Here is a 21,128-nt window from a genome sequence, read left to right as displayed (position 1 = left end):
ATTATCATATTTTGCACCGTTCCAGCGCACGACTGAGTTGTGTGTGTGTGAGAGAGAGAGAGGGAGAGGGAGAGAGAGCGAGAGCGAGAGCGAGAGAGGTCTCCTTACAGAGACAATGTGCCAGACTCACAATTTCAGTTGATTAAAATGTATAAATAACTAAACATGAAAAGACTGAGGTTAAGTTTGTCACCAAATTCCCTTACAATAAACTATTATGTATTCTCTCTCTCTCTCTCTCTCTCTCTCTCTCTCTCTCTCTCTCTCTCTCTCTCTCTCTCTCTCTCTCTCTCTCTCTCTCTCTCTCTCTCTCTCCCTCTCCCTCTCCCTCTCCCTCTCCCTCTCTCTCTCTCTCTCTCTCTCTCTCTCTCTCTCTCTCTCTCTCTCTCTCTCTCTCTCTCTCTCTCTCTCTCTCTCTCTCTCTCTCTCTCTCTCTCTCTCTCTCTCTCTCTCTCTCTCTCTCTCTCTCTCTCCTGTAATACTGTATGTGTAACTTACACACTATTCAAACCGATCCTGAATTGTAATGCTTTGGGGGATTCTGAATTGTGATGCTTTGTGATGCCCCCCTCCCCCCCTCCCTTCCTTAGCCTTGTACATCATACTTAGCATTGTCCGGACCCAGACGCCGTCCTATACGGACCCGGATCTGTAGTCAATAAAGGATTTACATTTTAAATGTTGACGGGGCGCTTCTATTTTGACCGGCGCAGCTTTTCTAGACTTTACGGTACTGGTTTAGCGAATCAGGAAAAAAACATTTTTTGCCAGAAATACACAGTGTTTTGCAGGTTGTTGTTTATGAATGGGAGAAGAGCTCTTGAGTTTTGGTCAATGAGGTTTCTGACTGCATTTTGTGTGAAATTAATGAAAAAGGAAACACAGTTTAGAACCCATGGACTTTTGTGGTGCACACTGTGTTAAGAATGTTGCACGTGTGGTTTTAGTTGTGCCCACTGTGCTTTAGCAATTGAAAAAAACTGTAATATGTGTGTGCTTGCAGTCCTATCTAAATGACCTAACCTGAGTCTATAGTCCAAGTATTCACAGACTGATAAAGAAGGCCAGCTCACTCCTAGGATGCTGGCCAAGCTTTATCTAATTTTATTACCATTTTGATATTCCCAAACGTATTTTATTACCCAAACTTCCTTATTATGCCTTAAACTGTGCTGCACTGGCCGCTGACCTCGCTGTGTATTGTTTTATCGTCTGTGATAAAAGGATGATTTGTCATTTTCACTCCATCGTGTATGCGACCAAGTATTATTCAGTGTAAGACCTAAAAGGATAAACTGGAACCAGACCGCTTATACAAAAAACACAGATTTATTTTTTCTGCATGGGATAAAACTGCAAACGGCAAAATAGTTTTAATACTGAGCCTAGTTGTAGATTAGAGTAGAGAGAGAGAGAGAGTCAGGGGAAGAGGAGGAGAGAGAGAGAGACAGGGGAAGAGGAGGAGAGAGAGAGACAGGGGAAGAGGAGGAGAGAGAGAGAGAGACAGAGAGAGAGAGAGACAGAGAGAGAGTCAGGGGAAGAGGAGGAGACAGAGAGAGAGAGACAGGGGAAGAGGAGGAGAGAGAGAGAGACAGGGGAAGAGGAGGAGAGAGAGAGACAGAGAGAGAGAGAGAGAGAGAGAGTCAGGGGAAGAGGAGGAGACAGAGAGAGAGAGACAGGGGAAGAGGAGGAGAGAGAGAGAGAGAGACAGGGGAAGAGGAGGAGGGAGAGATAGAGAGAGACAGAGAGAGAGAGAGAGACAGAGAGAGAGTCATGGGAAGAGGAGGAGACAGAGAGAGAGAGACAGGGGAAGAGGAGGAGAGAGAGAGAGAGAGACAGAGAGAGAGAGACAGAGAGAGAGTCAGGGGAAGAGGAGGAGAGAGAGAGAGAGACAGGGGAAGAGGAGGAGAGAGAGAGAGAGTCAGGGGAAGAGGAGGAGAGAGAGAGAGAGAGAGTCAGGGGAAGAGGAGGAGAGAGAGAGACAGGGGAAGAGGAGGAGAGAGAGAGAGAGTCAGGGGAAGAGGAGGAGAGAGAGAGAGAGAGAGTCAGGGGAAGAGGAAGAGATAGAGAGAGAGTCAGGGGAAGAGGAGGAGAGAGAGAGAGACAGAGAGAGAGAGAGAGTCAGGGGAAGAGGAGGAGAGAGATAGAGAGAGAGTCAGGGGAAGAGGAGGAGAGAGAGAGAGAGTCAGGGGAAGAGGACAAGAGAGAGCGGCAGGAGGACGATGACAAAGGAGACAACAGACGGAGACAGGGACACTATAGTGGACCATGTTATAGATCATGGCCTAACAATATAGGAGCCTGGGCAGAGATTCCAGCCCAACAACACAATAGCTCCATAATTAGGAGATTTAGACTGGATATCAGGTGATCATTTCCCTGTTGCTTCTCAAAGGATGACATTGCATGTGATGTCGATGAGGCGATGTGGCCAGACGCAAGCGTGAGGCGGTATCCAAAGGATTCATAATCCACCATTCCGTACAACACTGTTTTTTTTTTTTCTCGTAATTGTTTCAGAGTTTACAGCATAGTGACACACTGAAGTGCTTTTTGAACTGCATCCTACCTATTGGTTTTCTGTTTGCCAAAACCATGACATTGTAAAATAGACTTTTTTTTCTGAAGCTTTTTTATTTTTATTTTCATGTGTCTAGATATGAAAATAAAATAGATTATAAACAATCTTTCACGGAAAAAAATCTGTATGAGACTTTTAAAGTCAAAAACCATCCAAAGTACTGAATACAGCTGTGTGTTGCATAAAGCACATCTGTGTGTTGTTGCTGCAAGGAAAGAGTAATTCAAAGGTGCATGTGTGTATTGTTTTGATGCTAAAAACAGTTTTGAAATGGTTTTGTTTCACGAGTTTCATTTTGCCGTATAAGTAGGGATGGGAATCAATGAGACCGGTTGCCTAGTGAACCAATTCCTTGGAATCGTTAACATGCTTAACGATGCCGCTTATCGGTTCCGCTCGTAGCAAATGCGTCATGACTTCAGACACGCGCTGCTTTGTTTTGGTTCAGAACGCAGCAAACATGACATCGAGGCAGCAGCACTCTAAAGTGTGGTTGTATTTCACGCGAAAAGGCGACAATACGGCCACTTGCAACAATTGTAAAGTTTCCATTTCATCAAACATGCAAGCGCGCAGACTGCGATCCTGACGGTTAAACGTTTAAACGTCCGCTGCCTTACTAGTCGGCACCAGAATTGCCCATCACTTGGATTTGAACATACAATGTATGAATTAACGTGTGTGTAAGCCTAGGTGTGGGCAAGTGAAAGAGGGAGATACATAAAAAGGCGAGAGCAGCATAAAGCAAAGCTAAAAGGATGTCTTTACCGCTGCCAAAGGCCCGCTGTTTACTCTCGTTCATCAGCTGTTATCATGCTGCCTTTACGCACGCCGGTGGAGACAGACCGAAAACAACACACAGCGGGACTCGGCGGTCCGGTGATAAGAAAACGTTTAACAAGACACTTTATAAAGACAGTAAGACACACTTAAAATAACGCTCTCTGCCCGATACAAAAAGCTCTGCCCTGGATTACTTGATGCAGCGATCGATGTATAAACCCATCCGCTACGTGTGTCTGATGACGGGCCGTTATATTAATAATAAACAGCGCGCTGCACATTAGAACAGCATGTACGTTGTAAAGCTGAGATGGAGCAGTGACTCCTCGTCGCTGGCGTGGTGAAGAATAAGCAAAGCGATACATTCTCTTTTAGCCTTTCTGCCGAATTTATTCTCTTCTTGAATAGCCTACATGACTGACTGCTGTGCACATCAGTTCAACAACAACGTACAACGTGACAGTTTGACCTGAGGCGTTCCTTCCACGGACCTATAAGGAAAGGGTTCCTTCACGTGAACGTAGTGACATCATCACGTTGCCCTTTCAGAGTAAGGGCGCAATCATCATATAATAACACTGAACATAAATTAAATATCTCGTATCCTTCCTGAGAGGGCAAACATGATGATTGTTCTGCATAAAAATGGTTAATTTGCCAAAGTTGATAGTTGGTCTTAGCTTATGTCTCAGCAAGATTTTGAAAAACTTGTCCATGCATTTATCTTTAGTAGACTTGACTACTGTAACAGTGTCCTTGCTGGCCTTCCAAAAAAATCAATCAGACAGCTTCAGCTAATTCAGAACGCTGCTGTTTGAGTCCTCACTAGGACCAAAAAAGTGGATCACATTACCCCAGTTCTGAGGTCTTTACACTGGCTTCCAGTCACTCAAAGAATTGATTTCAAAATTCTGATGTTGGTTTATAAAGCACTAAATGGTTTAGGGCCAAAATACATTACTGATATGCTGATAAGTTATGAACCGTCCAGAGCCCTTAGGTCATCTGGGACAGGTCTACTTACAGTCCCTAGAGTTAGGACTAAACGAGGAGAAGCAGCTTTTAGTTTTTATGCACCAACAATCTGGAACAGACTCCCAGAAAACTTGAGGTCTGCTGCAACTCTCAGTTCTTTTAAATCGAGTCTGAAGACTTTTTTATTTCCATTTTAACCTGCAATTTTCATTTTATTTGCTTCTTTTATTCGCTTTTAAATGTTTTATAATGTGTTTTATGTATTCTAATCTTGCCCCTGTAAAGCACTTTGAGTGGCCTTGTGTCTGAATTGTGCTTTAGAAATAAACTTGCCTTACCTTGCCTTGCCTTCAAAAGACTTGTTTATATTTATTATGTCAGTTGAATTTGGTTTCAAGTGCCAATCAGCACTGTTAATATTCCAAAAGGCACAAGCTCTTCCTTGACTGTTTTCAGTCTGTGTTTTTAGTTTTTAGGAACATAATGGCATTTGGGCTTAAAAGCCAAACATTTTTTTTTTTGTTTGGACCAATTAATGTGAAAATTGACATTTTCCTAATCCTCAAGTAGCCTACTCTTGATAATCTTTCAAGGCACAGACTAGACACACCTCTGATCAGATATTAAAGAGAGTTAATACAAACAAACTAATTTGTACTTATTCTCTCACCCAATGAGAATCGATTAGAGAATCGATAAGGAATCGGATCGAGAAGCAGAATCGGAATCGGAATCGTTAAATTCTTAACAATTCCCATCCCTACGTATAAGTTGGAAGTTTATCTCCATGTGCTTTGTCCTATTCTGCCTGTGTGTTTTGACACAGTGGGCCAAACATGTGTGTAAGCATTCGTCAAAAACAGTCCAGGCTTGATACAATCAGAGAAGTGAAATTAAAGAGTCGGGACTTTCCAGAGAAAACTGCAGTTTAATTGATAGGTTTTATAGCGCTTTATTGCCGAGGCACTCAGAGACGCTTTTCCTGGCAGTCATACCGGTGGTGGTAAACTACGAGATTAGCCACACCTGCTTCCGTGTTTGATATTAAACTTTGATTGTGGTATAACACCAGGACTGAGCAGGATGGAATGAGCAGCATCTTCTCTCTGTGTTTCCTCCACATGAAGCTGGAAAGTGTCTGTAAGTCGACCTGAAGTCAGCTCAGCAGGTGAGAATCCTCCCACAGAAACCTGTTGATATATATAATGTCTGATCATCAGGATCACTTTGATCACATTGTGCTGTGTCGCTGTTTAACTGGACGGTAGAAATGTTTCTTGATGCTGATTGGCTGTTTCTTTATATCTATTTGAAATTTGCTGTAGAGTTTAAATCCGAGTTAAAGAACAATGCGTTTATAAAGTTTCACATGTAGTATTGTTAGTTCGTTCAGTAGAATCAACAGCAGGTTGATTGTAGTCTGAGCTCACGTCATCAGTGAAACCTGCAGGGCGTTTCTGAACACCTTGAATCATTCTGGCTGAGCTGCTTTTATCGTGGAAACATAACAAGTATAAAGAAAGGATGTGTCAGATTTAAATGTAGGATCTGAAGGGCCATTTAATGACTAAATGTTCCATTAAGTCTTATAATAACCACATGGTCAGTTCACCTTCAATAAAATAATGTGTAGTCAACACAAAACCCATTATTTTCAATAATTACATGCTGACTTGGTCATATTAAATTATACTAAATTGGGATCACGTCGCACACTCATTTTGATTGATGACGTGTAGTTCATTCATTTTTAACAGATATTCTAATGGAAAAACATAATGTTTCTTCAGAAGCTTCCACATTATGTGATCCAGTGATGCACCAGAATGAATAGGACAATACAGCCCTGTATGTTTACATGTTGGAACATCACCGATACAGCCCTGTATGTTTACATGTTGGAACATCACCAATACAGCCCTGTATGTTTACATGTTGGAACATCACCGATACAGCCCTGTATGTTTACATGTTGGAACATCACCGATACAGCCCTGTATGTTTACATGTTGGAACATCACCGATACAGCCCTGTATGTTTACATGTTTGAACATCACCAATACAGCCCTGTATGTTTACATGTTGGAACATCACCAATACAGCCCTGTATGTTTACATGTTGGAACATCACCGATACAGCCCTGTATGTTTACATGTTGGAACATCACCGATACAGCCCTGTATGTTTACATGTTGGAACATCACCGGTTAAAAACACCAACGCAAATGGAAATGATGTACGTGTTGATTTACATACAGAGCGGGTTCATGGAATCCGATCACAAGTAGACAAAGAAGTCACATGTGTCCTCTCTGCAGGTTTGAACATGGCGTTGTTTCCTGGTAGAACTGTGACTGTGACTCTGCTGTCAGCAATGGTCCTGCTGCTGTGAGTAACTATAATGTGTGTGTGTGTGTGTGTGTGTGTGTGTGTGTGTGGGTGCTTGTGTGTGTGTGTGTGTGTGACTAGAGGTCAGTTATTAATTATTGATTATGTTTGTGTTTGAATTCACAGATTGACGTACAACTACATCACCCAGAACTGCAGGTAACACGCACACACACACACACACACACACACACACACACACTCACACACACACACACACACACACACACACACACACACACACACACACACACACACACACACACACACACACACACACACACACACACACACACACTAAATGTAATTTGAATATACTGATAGACCCACAACAATACAAGGTGCAGTGTGTAGTGTTTGTTTTCATGTGTCAGAACAGAGTTGGTAGAGATGGGATACGATATTCATCAGTGTGTTTTAATTAGTGTAGAATAACCTCTTCTATCTGTGACCTGTTGCACCGCCATGTTTGTACAGTAGCTCAGAACAGACAAACTTCAGTGTGTAGTGGTTACGGCTCATTCGGATTCATTTTGATATTAGAAATTAATCTGAAAATAACAATACATTAATAATTTACTAAAGTTGGGCGACTGTGGCTCAGGTGGTAGAGCGGGTCGGCTGATGATCAAAGGGTTGGAGGTTCGATCCCCGCCCTGCCAGCTGTGTCATGGTTGTGTTGGGCAAGACACTTCACCCACCTTGCCTCGTGTGAATGTTGATAGTTAGCCTGCTGCTATCGGTGTATGAATGTGTGTGTGAATGGTAACGTGGGAAAGGAAAACAGGTCTCCCTTGATAAAGAGTCTTCGGTCTCAATGGGATTTACCTGTATAAATAACGGTTAAAAAAAATAAAAAATAAAAATAAAAAATAGGGACGCCACCATTCACTTAACCCTCTGAGGCCCGGGGCTATTTTAGCCGGGGAGAACGGGGTAATCTGAGCCACTTTTTACATTTGCTCCCCTCTAAGCGAGCTAAAATTATTTATCACTCAAATTTACACATGCCCCATTAATTCAGGATGTTTCCTAGAAATGGGCATTAGCAGAATTTTTTCAAGACAAAGGGCAGTGAAAATATGATTGTTTCAAAAAAAGTTGTCATGTGGCTCACTTTACCCCAGCTGTGGGGTAAATTGATCCACTTACTTTTTCCACTCTGAAACTACCATAACAACACATATTGTAACAGTAATAATCCTGAAAGCTAGCCACACATTCCAGAACTACGTGAATACATTTGCTTTGGCACAACAGTTGATTAAGTTGACAGCAAGAACATTTACTTTTACATGCAACATACCTATTTTGGTGAAAAAAACATGCTTACCACAGCACCATGAGGTCCTCTCTTTCAGGGCCATGGGGAAATGAGAGGGGCTTGAAAACATATATCTCACATGACCACAAATGTTTTCCGTTGCCTAGATACAGGGGGTGGCTCACATTACCCGATGCCTCAGATTCCCCCGTTCTCCCATACTTTTGAATGATCCTTACTAAACTACATTAAGAAATGTTCATCATGCCAATGTTTAGTATATTTCTGTTCTGCACACCCTCACATATAGGACCTGATAGTTATTTCTATCTTTTTTACATATTAAATGATCATATTGGACCCAAAATCACACAATAAACGTAAAAACAGATTTCCAAAAAATACTATTTTTCCCATGTGTAACACAAACCTTCATAAAGAAGTTTTTTTGAAAGCTTCTTTCTTGGGAGTCTGGCAATGAACATTGAAATTAAATTAACCGTATAACTTATGTTGAAAACATAACTACTATACAACTATATACATTTTTTTTTAACTTTTTTTTGTTCATACAATCGCTATAGTATATGTGAACAGGTGACTTTGTCTTAGTCATAGAACCTAGGGGGAACCATGAAAATAAAATAATAACGGTAATAATAATAGTGGCAAATAAAATAGCTTGAAATAAATAAATAAACAAATCTAAATAAATGCATAAAACATTAAATAAAAATAATAGTATTACAGTAAACGTGAATTACAGATAAAACAAAAATTGTCAGTCAAATTTACAGGCGTCTAGTCATCAGAAAGGAATATATGTGTGTGTGTGTGTGTGTGTGTGTGTGTGTGTGTGTGTCTGTGAGTGCATGTATGTGTAGATGCAGATTAGCCGGTCTTTCACACCTTCCTCTCCGCAGTGTCTGTGCATTATTGATTTAGTGGGTGAATTAACAATGTAGGTTCAAAACTCTCAGTATCTCTCAATCTCCCATCTCACTTTTGTTTGCTAGCCTAACCCTAACCCTAACCCTAACCCTAACCCTAACCCTAACCCTCGTCTCCCGTATAAACGGACCCTTCCCCCGTCACTCTTCCTAGCACAGTGGTTCTCAATTATTTTCTGTCAAAGTTCAGTTTATTAGCTCAATGTGTAACATTTAAACAAGACTGCTCAGTCTGTGTGAATCTCAGGACAGAGAAACAAGAGCAAATGATTCACTGAGCTTATATTGCCCTTTGACCCGGTGCAGAAGAGGTGAGGCGATAGCGGAGCTGCACCTGTAGCTTGCGGACACGGCCCGCACGGGATTAAAGAGTAAAGAAAGAAGCATAGAGAGGGATGTTTTATGGGAAGCTCCGGGCAAATAAGCATGAAGGTAGGAATACGTCTTATGTTATTCTCCGCAGTGTCTGTGCATTATTGATTTAGTGGGTGCCTAATTAACAATAGGTTCAAAACAGTATCTCTCAATCTTCCTCTGTCTCACTTTTGTTTGCTAGCTGCGATCATCTCCTTCAAACGGACACCCGCTCCCTCTCACTCTTCCAAGCATATGCCTGTCTTTTTTTCCTTCTTTGTGTGAGAGAGAGACGGTAGGCTATACAGCTGTTTATAAACAGGTATAAAAGTGTTATATAAGTATGCGATTCATTTAGATCAGGGGTGTCAAACTCTGGCCCGCGGGCCAAATCTTTCCCGTTTCGATATTTAATCTGGCCCGCGAACCAATTCGGCAATTCTATTAAATTTGGCCCGCATAAAAAAAAACATTATTTTTTTTTTTTTTTCTCTCATGTGGAGCCTGTGCCATATCCGCACGTCGCACACGCTCCCAACCGTTAGGACACTCGCAGCTTACCACTAGGAATGTCTGCTGAAAGTTCCACAGCTCAGGATTTTAAGCCATGAATTGATGAACTTGCATTGAAGAAAATATGTCAGTTTTCTAATGGCTGTAAATAGGCCAATCTATGTAGCTAAATAGCATGCTAATATTGATGATTGATTGTGTCAACTGTGTTACTAGAATTATTTCATCAAACTACCCAAGTGTTTGAATAATTGAAACTGAGTCAGGCCTTCTTGGAAGCAGGTGAATTTACTTGCAAACAGCATGCAAGGGTCAAACAACATGCATCACAAATGGGGTTACATGATTGAATACATCGAATGAACAGTGTACAGAGATTATATGCAAGAGAAGTTGGTGTGTGCGCAAACACATACTAAGTTTGGTGTGTCCAGCCCTTGTTTTTGCTGGCGAAAGCAGAAATGTTTTTAATTAGGCAGATAACAGGATATGGGAAATTTAGGGAGTCTTTTCTTACTGTGCACATGAATGCGTCATACCTCTGTATTGTGCCAAAATCTTATTAGGCAGTTTCTTCTTCAAGGCTAAATAACACTTGTAGCAAAACTGGGACAAAGTTCAACAGCCAGAAAGCATGTATTGTGCATTAAAATATTATACAATAAAGCAAATTAAATTCTGTTAACAAACTGTCTAAGGATGAATGCTAACATTATCTGGTTTCTAACTTTTGCCTCAAGTTACAATATAGCTCACTAGCTAATGTTAGATAGCCGCTGATAGCCCACCCGTTTTGTTTCCAATGGTGGCTTTGCATTTCATTACCAATGTAAAGTGTCATAAATAGTTAACACTGCTGCGTCATGATTCCTATAAAAAATAAAATAAAAAAACGTGATGTTTTGAATATGCAGAAAGTTTAGAAAAATCCAAGAGAAAACATATTGTGGCTCAATCCAGGATGCCTGAGAGCCTTACTGCATTATAGTCCTTTAGAATTGTTTCACCAGGAACCTGAATGTTGTCTTTTCCTTTACAAAAATAAAGACATTTCTACAATAAATTAACGCAGAAAACAGAAACAGAATAAACTACCAGAATACAGGAAATTAAGTGTTTGACGCACAAACATTTCTGGGGGAGCACCCCCATACCCCCCACCTATAATTTGTCCCCCAAAATATATAAACAAAACCTAGCCTATGCCCCTGTATGTACGCAGGTTATATACCTAGATATGTTGTTTGATTTTTGGATTAAAAAGAAGGCATGTCAGTAAGCTACATTTCTGGCCCTTCGTGTGATTATCAAGTCGTAATTCGGCCCTTTGTGAAAATGAGTTTGAAACCCCTGACTTAGATTAATTAATCACAGAGCCTGTAATTAATTAGATTAATATTTTGAATCGCTTGACAGCCCTAATTTTTTTATTATTATTATAGGCCAATGGGCCTTCTGTGATGCGATAACCAGCTGAGAACTTCTGCAACAAAAAAATTCAAAGTTCAGTTTATTAGCTAAATTTGTAACATTTAAACAAGACTGCTCAGTCTGTGTGAATCTCAGGACAGAGAAACACGAGCAAATGATTCACTGAGGTTTGCATTTCATTCAAAACATTTTAAACTGTAAACATAGTTAAGGTGGTGTTTTTGTATTATTATAGGCCAATAGGCCTTCTGTGATGCGATAACCAATAATTCATTAATGTTATTATTAGTCTACTTGCTTGATTTATTTTTAAATAGCCTACAGAGACACTTGGTAGACACATGCAGACATGTATTTACTGCAAATCGCGGCCTTTCGCGCGGATATGATCATACATAAACACTCATCGCGCTTGCTAGCACTTAAAAAAAATATTTTTGTTTTGGTCAGTTAAGTTAAGTTAAGTTATCTTTATTTGTCAGTTGTACACGAGGCACATTGAAATTTGTCTTTTCGCACATCCCCTCTCAAGTTACCACACTTCGGAGGGGGTCAGAGCGCAGGGTCAGCCGCAGTGCAGCGCCCCTGGAGCAGTTTTGGGGTTAAGTGTCTTGCTCAAGGACACAATGGTAGAGATGGTGGGCACCGTAGACACAATACCAGCCTCTGCTAGTTTTACGACTCACACCCTCCTGTCCGGTGCCGGGGATCGAACCAGCGACCTCATGGTTACTGGTCGGCCACCTTACCTCTAGGCCATCCTACCACCCTTGGAAATCAAGGCAGCCCGCGCCCCCCCCCTGACAACCCCCAAGGGGCGCAGTGAGTTGTCAGGGGGGGTGCGGCCCACCATTTGAGAAGCACTGTCCTAGCATATGCAGCCTGCCTTTTTTCCTCTTTTGTGTCTGTGTGTTTTCATATGGAGGCTTTGTCGATGTGACGTCACTTCACGTGCGCACTGGATTGTGGGTCAGAATCGCCCAAATATGATGCAGTTTTCAAACACTAACAATCTTGGCCGGATGAAGTAGGACATCCGGGTACTTCTAACCATCCTAAATCTGGCCACAAGAATCGGGACATCCTAAATCTTTTTTCTACATACTATATATAGAAAGTATGAGATTCGGAACGCAGGGATTGACTGTAATTGTTTCCACAGATCTCATAAACAAATGAAGAACGAGTTGTCCCACCTGGAGTCTCCTGACGAGTGAGTACATCAGACCAGGGCTTTATGAAAGGCTTAAATATTGATTCTTATTTTGGGGCATCTGTGGTGAAGTGTGTAGGGTGGTCGTCCACTGGGTTACTGTCTGTCTGTCTGTCTGTCTGTCTGTCTGTCTGTCTGTCTGTCTGTCTGTCTGTCTGTCTGGGGCGTCTGTAGCTCAGTGTGTAGCGAGGTCGTCCACTGGGTTACAGGGTCAGTGGTTGGATCCCCCGTCTCCCCGCCACATGTCCAAGTGTCCCTGGGCAAAGAGACACTGAACCCTAAATGTCTCCAGATAGTTAGCTTGCGTGGTAGCTGCTGCTGCTATCGGTGTATGAATGTGTGTGAATGGTAACGTGGGAATGGGAACAGGTCTCCCTTGATAAAGAGTCTCCGGTCTCAATGGGATTCACCTGTATAACCCTAACCCTATAGATGAAAGGTCTCAATGGGATTCACCTGTATAACCCTAACCCTATAGATGAAAGGTCTCAATGGGATTTACCTGTATGAATAAACGTTCCTACAAATTCCACATCTTACCAAGTGAAGTCAATTGTTCCATGTTGACTTATTACAAGTGAAATACACCTTGAATTGTGTATCTTTTTTTACCTATTTTTCAAGAGTTTTTAAACAGTACAGACAGACAGACAGACAGACAGACAGACAGACAGGTGGTAGATCATGATGAGATATTCACTGATTTCTGACGGAAATAGATTTTGAAACAAGTATTCTCTTGAGAAGCAGCTTTTAGAATCTCTGGAAAGACTTTTCTGTTTCCATTTTAACCTGTAATTTTAATTTAATGTAAATGTTCTACTTCTATTCATTCGCTTTTAAATGTATTATTTGTATTATGTATTTTAATCTTGCCTCTGTAAAGCACTTTGAATGTCCTTGTGTCTGAATTGTTCTATATAAATAAACTTGCCTTGCCTTGAATCACTGAATACACCTTTAGGAGCAAGGCGTTTAATAATAGCATATAGACACTCTTCAAGAGACGGTGTTTGTTAACGCATAGTCTGTCTGTCTGTCTGTCTCTCTCCCTGCCTGTCTGTGTGACTGTGTGTTTGTCTGTCTGTCTCTCTCCCTGTCTGTCTGTGTGACTGTGTGTTTCAGTCTGCAGTATAAACAGCCAAGCATCACCAATGGGTGAGTATCACTGCTCTACTGTATTTGACTTCAAATGTTAATACTGAGTAACGTGATTATTATTCATCCACACCACGGGAACTGAAGAAATAGTGCTTGAACTGTCATTAAGTCAGTGTGTCTGTGTAATCTTAGCCGTACTGAAGTTGTGTCGGTCTGTCTGTCTGCCTCTATCCCTGTCTGTCTCTCCCCCTGACTGTCTGTCTGTCTCTCTCCCTGTCCCACTGCCTGTCTGTCTCTCTCTCTACCTGTCTATCTGTCTGTCCCCCTGTCTGTCTCTCTCTCCCTGTCTGTCTCTCTGTCTGTCTGTCTCTCTCTCTCCCTGTCTGTCTGTCTCTCCCACTGTCTGTCTGTCTCTCTGTCTGTCTGTCTCTCTCCCTGCCTGCCTGTCTTTCTGTCTCTCTCCCTGTCCCACTGCCTGTCTGTCTCTCTCTCTCTACCTGTCTATCTGTCTGTCCCCCTGTCTGTCTCTCTCTCCCTGTCTGTCTCTCTCACTGTCTGTCTGTCTCTCCCCCTGTCTGTCTCTCTGTCTCTCTCTCTCTCTGTCTGTCTGTTTCTCTCCCTGTCTGTCCCCGTCTGTCTGTCTAGCCGTACTGATGTCGTCTCCCAGTCTCCCTGTCCCCCTGTCTGTCTGTCTAGCCGTATTGATGTCGTCTCCCTGTATCCCTGTCTCTCTCCCTGCATGTCTGTCTGTCTAGCCGTACTGACGTCATCTCCCTGTCTCTCTCCCTGCTTGTCTGTCTGTCTAGCCGTACTGATGTCATCTCCCTGTCTGTCTGTCTGTCTAGCCGTACTGATGTCATCTCCCTGTCTGTCTGTCTGTCTAGCCGTACTGATGTCATCTCCCTGTCTCTCTCCCTGCCTGTCTGTCTGTATAGCCGTACTGATGTCGTCTCCCTGTCTCCCTGGCTGGCCCCGGTGGTGTGGGAGGGAACCTTTGAGCCTCTGCTGCTGGACAGCGTCTTCAAACTACAGAACATCAGCATGTCAGCCACTGTGTTCGCTGTGGGCAAGTAAGAAGAAAGACTCACTCACTCACTCACTCACTCACTCACTCACTCACTCACTCACTCACTCACTCCTTCAATCTCCGTGGGGAGGAGCCTGGTCAAAAGAATGCTCCAGCCAATCAGGGCCTGCGTTCTGACCTAATGTTCATCCCTTAACCAATCAGGTGCTGCCTTCCACTAACAGACAGACAGTGGGGAGGGTCTGACTGGAGGCTAGATTGATGACGACATGAACCAATCAGGGGCTGCCTTCCACTAACAGACAGACAAAGGGGAGCGTCCGGTCTGACTGGAGGCAAGATTGATGACTACATGAACCAATCAGGGGCTGCCTTCCACTAACAGACAGAAAGTGGGAAGGGTCCGGTCTGACTGGAGGCTAGATTGATGACTACATGAACCAATCAGGGGCTGCCTTCCAATCAGAGTTGGACGTGAAGGGCTTTTAGTATGAGTAGGCCATTAGTAGGGCTTTTAGTATGAGTAGGACGTTAGTATGAGTAGGACGTTAGTAGGGATTTTAGTATGAGTAGGAGGGTGGTATGAGTAGGACGTTAGTAGGGATTTTAGTATGAGTAGGACGTTAGCAGGGCTTTTAGTCTGAGTAGGACGTTAGTAGGGCTTTTAGTATGAGTAGGACGTTAGTATGAGTAGGACGTTAATATGAGTAGGACGCTAGTAGGGCTTTAGTATGAGTAGGAGGTTAGTAGGACGCTAGTAGGACGTTAGTTGAGTAGGACATTAGTAGGGCTTTTGGTATGAGTAGGACGCTAGTAGGACGTTAGTAGGGCTTTTAGTCTGAGTAGGACGTTAGTAGAGCTTTTATTATGAGTAGGACGTTAGTAGAACGTTAGTAGGGCTTTTAGTATGAGTAGGACGTTAGTAGGACGTTAGTAGGGCTTTTAGTATGAGTAGGACGCTAGTAGGACGTTAGTAGGGCTTTTAGTATGAGTAGGACGCTAGTAGGACGTTAGTAGGCTTTCCCAACACAGCTAATGATTGTGGTTTGACCTCTGACCTCTGAACAGATACACCATGTTCCTGAAGGACTTCCTGGAGACAGCAGAGCAGCACTTCTTCGTTGGTTTCAGCGTTCACATGTACGTCTTCACCGACCGGCCGGAGGACGTGCCCTCAGTCAAGATGGCCCCCGGCAGACAGGTACACGCTCTCCATCCAGCTGTAAACTGCTAACCAGGTCCCTGGTCCTTGGTTAGCTTCCTAACCTCTTCCAAGCTTCTTCCCAACGGACTGGGAGCTCCAACAGAAGCACGAGCTTGGTGGATTGGGACAGGAGAACAATGTCTGGTCTCAAGGTGGTGGTCACTTTGTAGGAACTTCAGTTGTTGCTCAAGGTCTTCAAACAGCTGCCAGTCCCTTGCAGAGGCAAGGACACCTGCATGTGTTTCTCACTCACTCACTCACTCACTCACTCACTCACTCACTCACTCACTCACTCACTCACTCACTCACTCACTCACTCACTCACAATAATGAATGTCATGTCAGTTCTTCTCACCTATCCGTGTCTCCCCAGCTGACGGTGCGTGCGGTGCCCAGTTCAGACCGTTGGCAGCAGATCTCAGCGCGTAGGATGGAGTTCATCCAGACGCTGGTGGAGGAGAAGCTCCAGGAACATGACTTCATCTTCTGCCTGGACGTGGACTCTAAGTTCCATGGTCGCTGGGGAACGGAGTCACTGGGAGGACTGGTGGCTGTGTTGCACCCAGGTCAGTACACAACAGCCTCATCTCATATTAACGCATTGCGGGCGTTTCAGACGGAACGCGTTTGTCGCCCCTGGCAATGTATTCTCAATGGAGAGGCGAGCGGGCAGAGAGAAGGCGCGGCATTCTGTCAGGTGGCACGACAAGCGGGCGCACTCCCGTGGAACTGCCGCTCCCGTGAACTTCGAACGCTTGCGATCTCATATCAACGCGTTAGTCGGCAATAACAGGCAGAAGGGAAATGACTGACAGTACAATCCTCTGGTTGGTTACAGCCTTCTTCCATTGTATACATCAGAAAATACTGCTCCTTCTGTAATCCTTATTTGGACAAACACTTCAATACAGTAGACAGTCAGGCTGGGATGGGTAGGGGTGGGGTGGGTAGATATTAGCTCATTATTTGATGGACAAAATGACCCTTTTTTGCGTCAAAATATTGTGTGAAATGTCAAATGTGAGGGGGGGCTGTAACCACTGTGCCCCTTTTTCATCATGTTTTTATCACATGTTTCTATGTGTCTGCAGGTTACTACAGAGACGACCGGAGCAAGTTCCCGTACGAGCGCAGACCAGAGTCCAGAGCGTACATCGGGCCGGGGGAGGGAGACTTCTACTACTGTGGGGGAGCCTTCGGAGGGACACTGAGGGAAGGTATATGTCTGTCTGTCTGTCTGTCTGTCTGTCTGTCTGTCTGTCTGTCTGTCTGTCTGTCTGTCTGTCTGTCTGTCTGTCTGTCTGTTTCTGACTCTCTGGACTGGTAGTATGTCCTAGAGTTCTCTAGGACATACTACCAGTAACCATGAGGTCTCTGGTTCCTCCAAGTCACCATGATGTATCTGGTTCCTCCCAGTAACCATGAGATCTCTGGTTCCTCCTCCCAGTAGCCATGAGGTCTCTGGTTCCTCCCAGTCACCATGATGTATCTGGTTCCTCCCAGTAACCATGAGATCTCTGGTTCCTCCTCCCAGTAGCCATGAGGTCTCTGGTTCCTTCTCCCAGTCACCATGATGTATCTGGTTCCTCCCAGTAACCATGAGGTCTCTGGTTCCTCCTCCCAGTAACCATGAGGTCTCTGGTTCCTCCTCCCAGTAACCATGAGGTCTCTGGTTCCTCCTCCCAGTAACCATGAGGTCTCTGGTTCCTCCTCCCAGTAACCATGAGGTCTCTGGTTCCTCCCAGAAACCATGAGGTATCTGGTTCCTTCCAGTAACCATGAGGTCTCTGGTTCCTCCCAGTAACTATGAGGTCTCTGGTTCCTCCTCCCTGTAACCATGAGGTCTCTGGTTCTTCCCAGTAACAATGAGGTCTCTGGTTCCTCCTCCCAGTAACCATGAGGTCTCTGGTTCCTCCCAGTAACCATTAGGTCTCTGGTTGGATCCCCGGCACTGGAAAGTGGTGGCTGCTATTACATATATGGTGCCCACCATCTCTACCATTGTGTCCTTGAGCAAGACACTTAACCCCAAACTATGGCTGACCCTGTGTGAGGACCCCCTCTGGAGTGTGTCTGTCTGTTTGTCTCTCTGTCTGTCTGTCTGTCTGTACTATGGCTGACCCTATGTGAGGACCCCCTCTGGAGTGTGTCTGTCTGTCTGTCTGTCTGTCTGTCTGTCTGTCTGTCTGTCTGTCTGTCTGTCTGTCTGTCTGTCTGTCTGTCTGTACTATGGCTGACCCTGTGTTGAGGAAAGATGAATTTCAATGTAACCATTGACTAATAAAGTAATGAAGAAACCTAACTTAACTTTTCTAACCTCTATATAACTTTGTGAATTTAATAGTTTTTTTTTACAATTAAAGAAAGAAATCTGTGATTAAAACAATGTCACCTGCAGAATTAGTTTATTTTTAAATATTTCCTTTGTACGTATGTATATATAGACCAGTCTGGATTGTTCTTCAATCTTCATCTCTACATTACTTCATGGAAATGCTCTAAAAGACAATATTTTTTGGGGGAATTTGGTAGAAATGTTGTCAGTAGTTTATAGAATAAAACCAAAATGTTCATTCTACTCAAACAGATGCCTATAGATAGTAAAACGAGAGACGCTGGACATTTGGAGTGGTCTCTGAATGTTTCCAGAGCTGTATGTTTTATTTGGGTTACCGATGTTATTCTTGTTGTTTTTATTGTGCTTATAAATCAAATCAAATCTTTTTTAACATCAGTTCAGCGTTTGGCCAAAACCTGCCGATCCAACTTTGAGGCCGACGCAGAGGAGAAGGTGGAGGCGGCTTGGCAAGAAGAGAGTCACCTGAACAGGTGTGTGTGTGTGTGTGTGTGTGTGTGTGTGTGTGTGTGTCTGTCTTTGTGTCTGTGTGTGTGTCTGTCTTTGTGTGTGTGTCTTTGTGTCTGTGTCTCCCATAGAAAGTGATTAATGTAATGCGATCTAGTGGAAGAGAATGAGAGAACCGGACCCTCCCCACTGTCTGTCTGTTAGTGGAAGGCAGCCCCTGATTGGTTAAAATGTATTTTGACAACAAGCGTTCTCCAGAATCACTGACTCTACCTTTAACTGTGGTTGTATTGTCTGATGTCTGTTCTCTCTCTGTGTGTGTGTGTGTGTGTGTGTGTGTGTGTGTGTGTGTGTGTGTGTGTGTGTGTGTGTGTGTGTGTGTGTGTGTGTGTGTGTGTGTGTGTGTGTGTGTGTGTGTGTGTGTGTGTGTGTGTGCAGGTACATGTGGGTGAATAAGCCCAGTAAGGTGCTGTCTCCTGAATACTTGTGGCAAGATTTCAAAGAGAAAAACCCCGAGATTCACATCGTCAGATTCTCTGGAGTCACAAAGAACTACGCCGCCATCCGCCCCAATGTCTGACCAACCAAACCAGGCCAGGCTAAAGCAGGCCAGGCTAAACCAGGCCTAACCAGGCTAAACCAGGATAAAGCAGGCCTAACCAGGCCTAACCAGAATTGTTGGGGAACTATGGCTGTGTTCGAAACGGCCTACTAACGTTCTAAAGTTCCTTCAGACACTTTAAAGTAATCATGAACTAAACTTATAGTTAAAGTTCTTCTCAGGGATTTCTGTTCAGGGCCGAGTGAATAAAGGAAATACCAAAATGCATTCAGTCTGAATTCATTGACCTTAGTATCATTTTGTCCAAACAATTTCATGGTTTATTTAAGAATGATAAAGGAACAAATCACTGTTTTATTTAATGAAAAGTAAAAATAATGCTTGGTCTAAAACACACACGCACACGCACATGCAAGCACACACACACACACACACACACAGGGCATAATGGTGAAGTGGTGGGTGTGTGTTGTCCTTTGAGATTAAGCTCTGACAGTGTGTGTGGGGAGACACATTAGGAATGGTTGAGGAAGAAGGAAGAAACGTGTCCTGGAATAGTTAATACAATATTAATGCTGAAACTGGATCAGTAATAATAATAATAATAATAATAATAATAATAATAATAATAATAATAATGGATTGGATTTATCTAGCTCTTTTCAAGGCACTCAAAGCTCTTTACAGGGTTCCAGGTTCCATTCGTTCACACACAGTCATACCGGTGGTGGTAAACTACGATAGTAGCCACAGCTGCCCTGGGGCAGACTGACGGAAGTGTGGCTGCCATTCAGCGCCTACGGCCCCTCCGACCACCACCTCAAACATACAGCAGTCATACACATTCACACCAGGCAAGGTGGGTGAAGTGTCTTGCCCAGGGACACAACAACCATGACACAGGTGGCAGGGCGGGGATCGAACCTCCAACCCTTTGATCATCGGCCGACCCGCTCTACCACCTGAGACACAGTCGCCCCAGGGGGATCAGGGGGAAGTTCATGAAACCTGACCAGACCAACTCTGTCCAACTGGCTGCATCCTGCCAGGAGGATCTATCTGTCTGTCTGTCTGTCTGACAGACAAGTGACACGGTCCGTTCGAGTGTCTCGTTCGATATATGTGATAATCCAATCTAGTTGTGCCATGGAAACGCACTCAGTGTCTGTATCTGGTTTAGATTCACTGCTCTCATATTCGCTGGCATATCCAGTTCTCTCATGTACTGCAAATCCTCCATTGCCACATTCCCGCACTAGAGCATATGATATGATTTGACATGGAGCCTATGCACCGGCTCTGCATAAGGCCTGTTTGCTGCGGTGTAGGAGAACTCGGTCGTACGCGTGTTCTGTTGTGCCAATAATTAATGTCCGATCAAAATCAAATCTACTCACACATAGACATTTGCCTCAGTGGGCTTTACATTCCATACAATATGATACAATATGACACCCTGCCCTTACACCCTTAGCTCGGCTGAGAAAAAACTCCCAGTAAAAAACTTTACCGGGATTAAAACATTTGAAGAACTCTCAGAGAGTCGACAAAGTAAAGGATCCCTCTCCCAGGACGGACATGCTGCAATAGATGTCATAAGTAGAGAAAATCACAAAGGAATTTGATCATTGACCAGATGTTTACATGATAACATCATGGACCATCATGTTGATGGTCCATTCTCAGATGTTGCCAGAGGGGGCAGTGGCGCAAAAAGTGGGTATGCACTATATGCAGCGCAGAGGGGCGCCAAAGCGATCGGGGGAAAATTATTTGGAGTCGGCATTTTTCTGTATTTAACAGCGTTTGTGTAAATAATATGATCAATAACAGAAGCACGTCAGTGATAAGGCGGCGCCCCCGCTCCTTCGCCTCCTCCTCCCCACACTATAGCGCTCCAGTGTGCGCCCCCTCGAGCACGCGCTGGAGCGCGAGAGCTTTCATTTGAATCGTGTTGTCATCTGATGACAGGGACCT

General features: G+C 43.7%; 1 protein-coding gene across 1 annotated transcript in view; it reads left to right on the top strand.

Annotated features, from left to right (window-relative positions):
• The window catches only part of LOC307263292 (globoside alpha-1,3-N-acetylgalactosaminyltransferase 1-like), a 37,766-nt gene extending 18,379 nt beyond the window's left edge, over positions 1-19,387 (top strand). The window contains exons 3-13 of the mRNA XM_080044419.1: positions 5,467-5,507; positions 6,660-6,729; positions 6,856-6,888; positions 12,404-12,454; positions 13,580-13,612; positions 14,491-14,625; positions 15,651-15,783; positions 16,160-16,352; positions 16,878-17,003; positions 18,522-18,615; positions 19,028-19,387. Of these exons, the coding sequence (XP_079900545.1) occupies positions 6,668-6,729; positions 6,856-6,888; positions 12,404-12,454; positions 13,580-13,612; positions 14,491-14,625; positions 15,651-15,783; positions 16,160-16,352; positions 16,878-17,003; positions 18,522-18,615; positions 19,028-19,169 (1,002 nt within the window). The 5' untranslated portion in view covers positions 5,467-5,507; positions 6,660-6,667 and the 3' untranslated portion in view covers positions 19,170-19,387. The remainder of the gene's footprint in view (positions 1-5,466; positions 5,508-6,659; positions 6,730-6,855; positions 6,889-12,403; positions 12,455-13,579; positions 13,613-14,490; positions 14,626-15,650; positions 15,784-16,159; positions 16,353-16,877; positions 17,004-18,521; positions 18,616-19,027) is intronic.
• Positions 19,388-21,128: the final 1,741 nt, after the last annotated feature.

The sequence above is a fragment of the Ammodytes marinus genome (genome assembly GCF_949987685.1).
Source record: "Ammodytes marinus genome assembly, chromosome: 16".
Classification (NCBI taxonomy): Eukaryota; Metazoa; Chordata; class Actinopteri; order Uranoscopiformes; family Ammodytidae; genus Ammodytes; species Ammodytes marinus.
The sequence above is the reverse complement of the archived record's forward strand: the minus strand, read 5'-3'. Positions and strand labels throughout refer to the sequence as shown.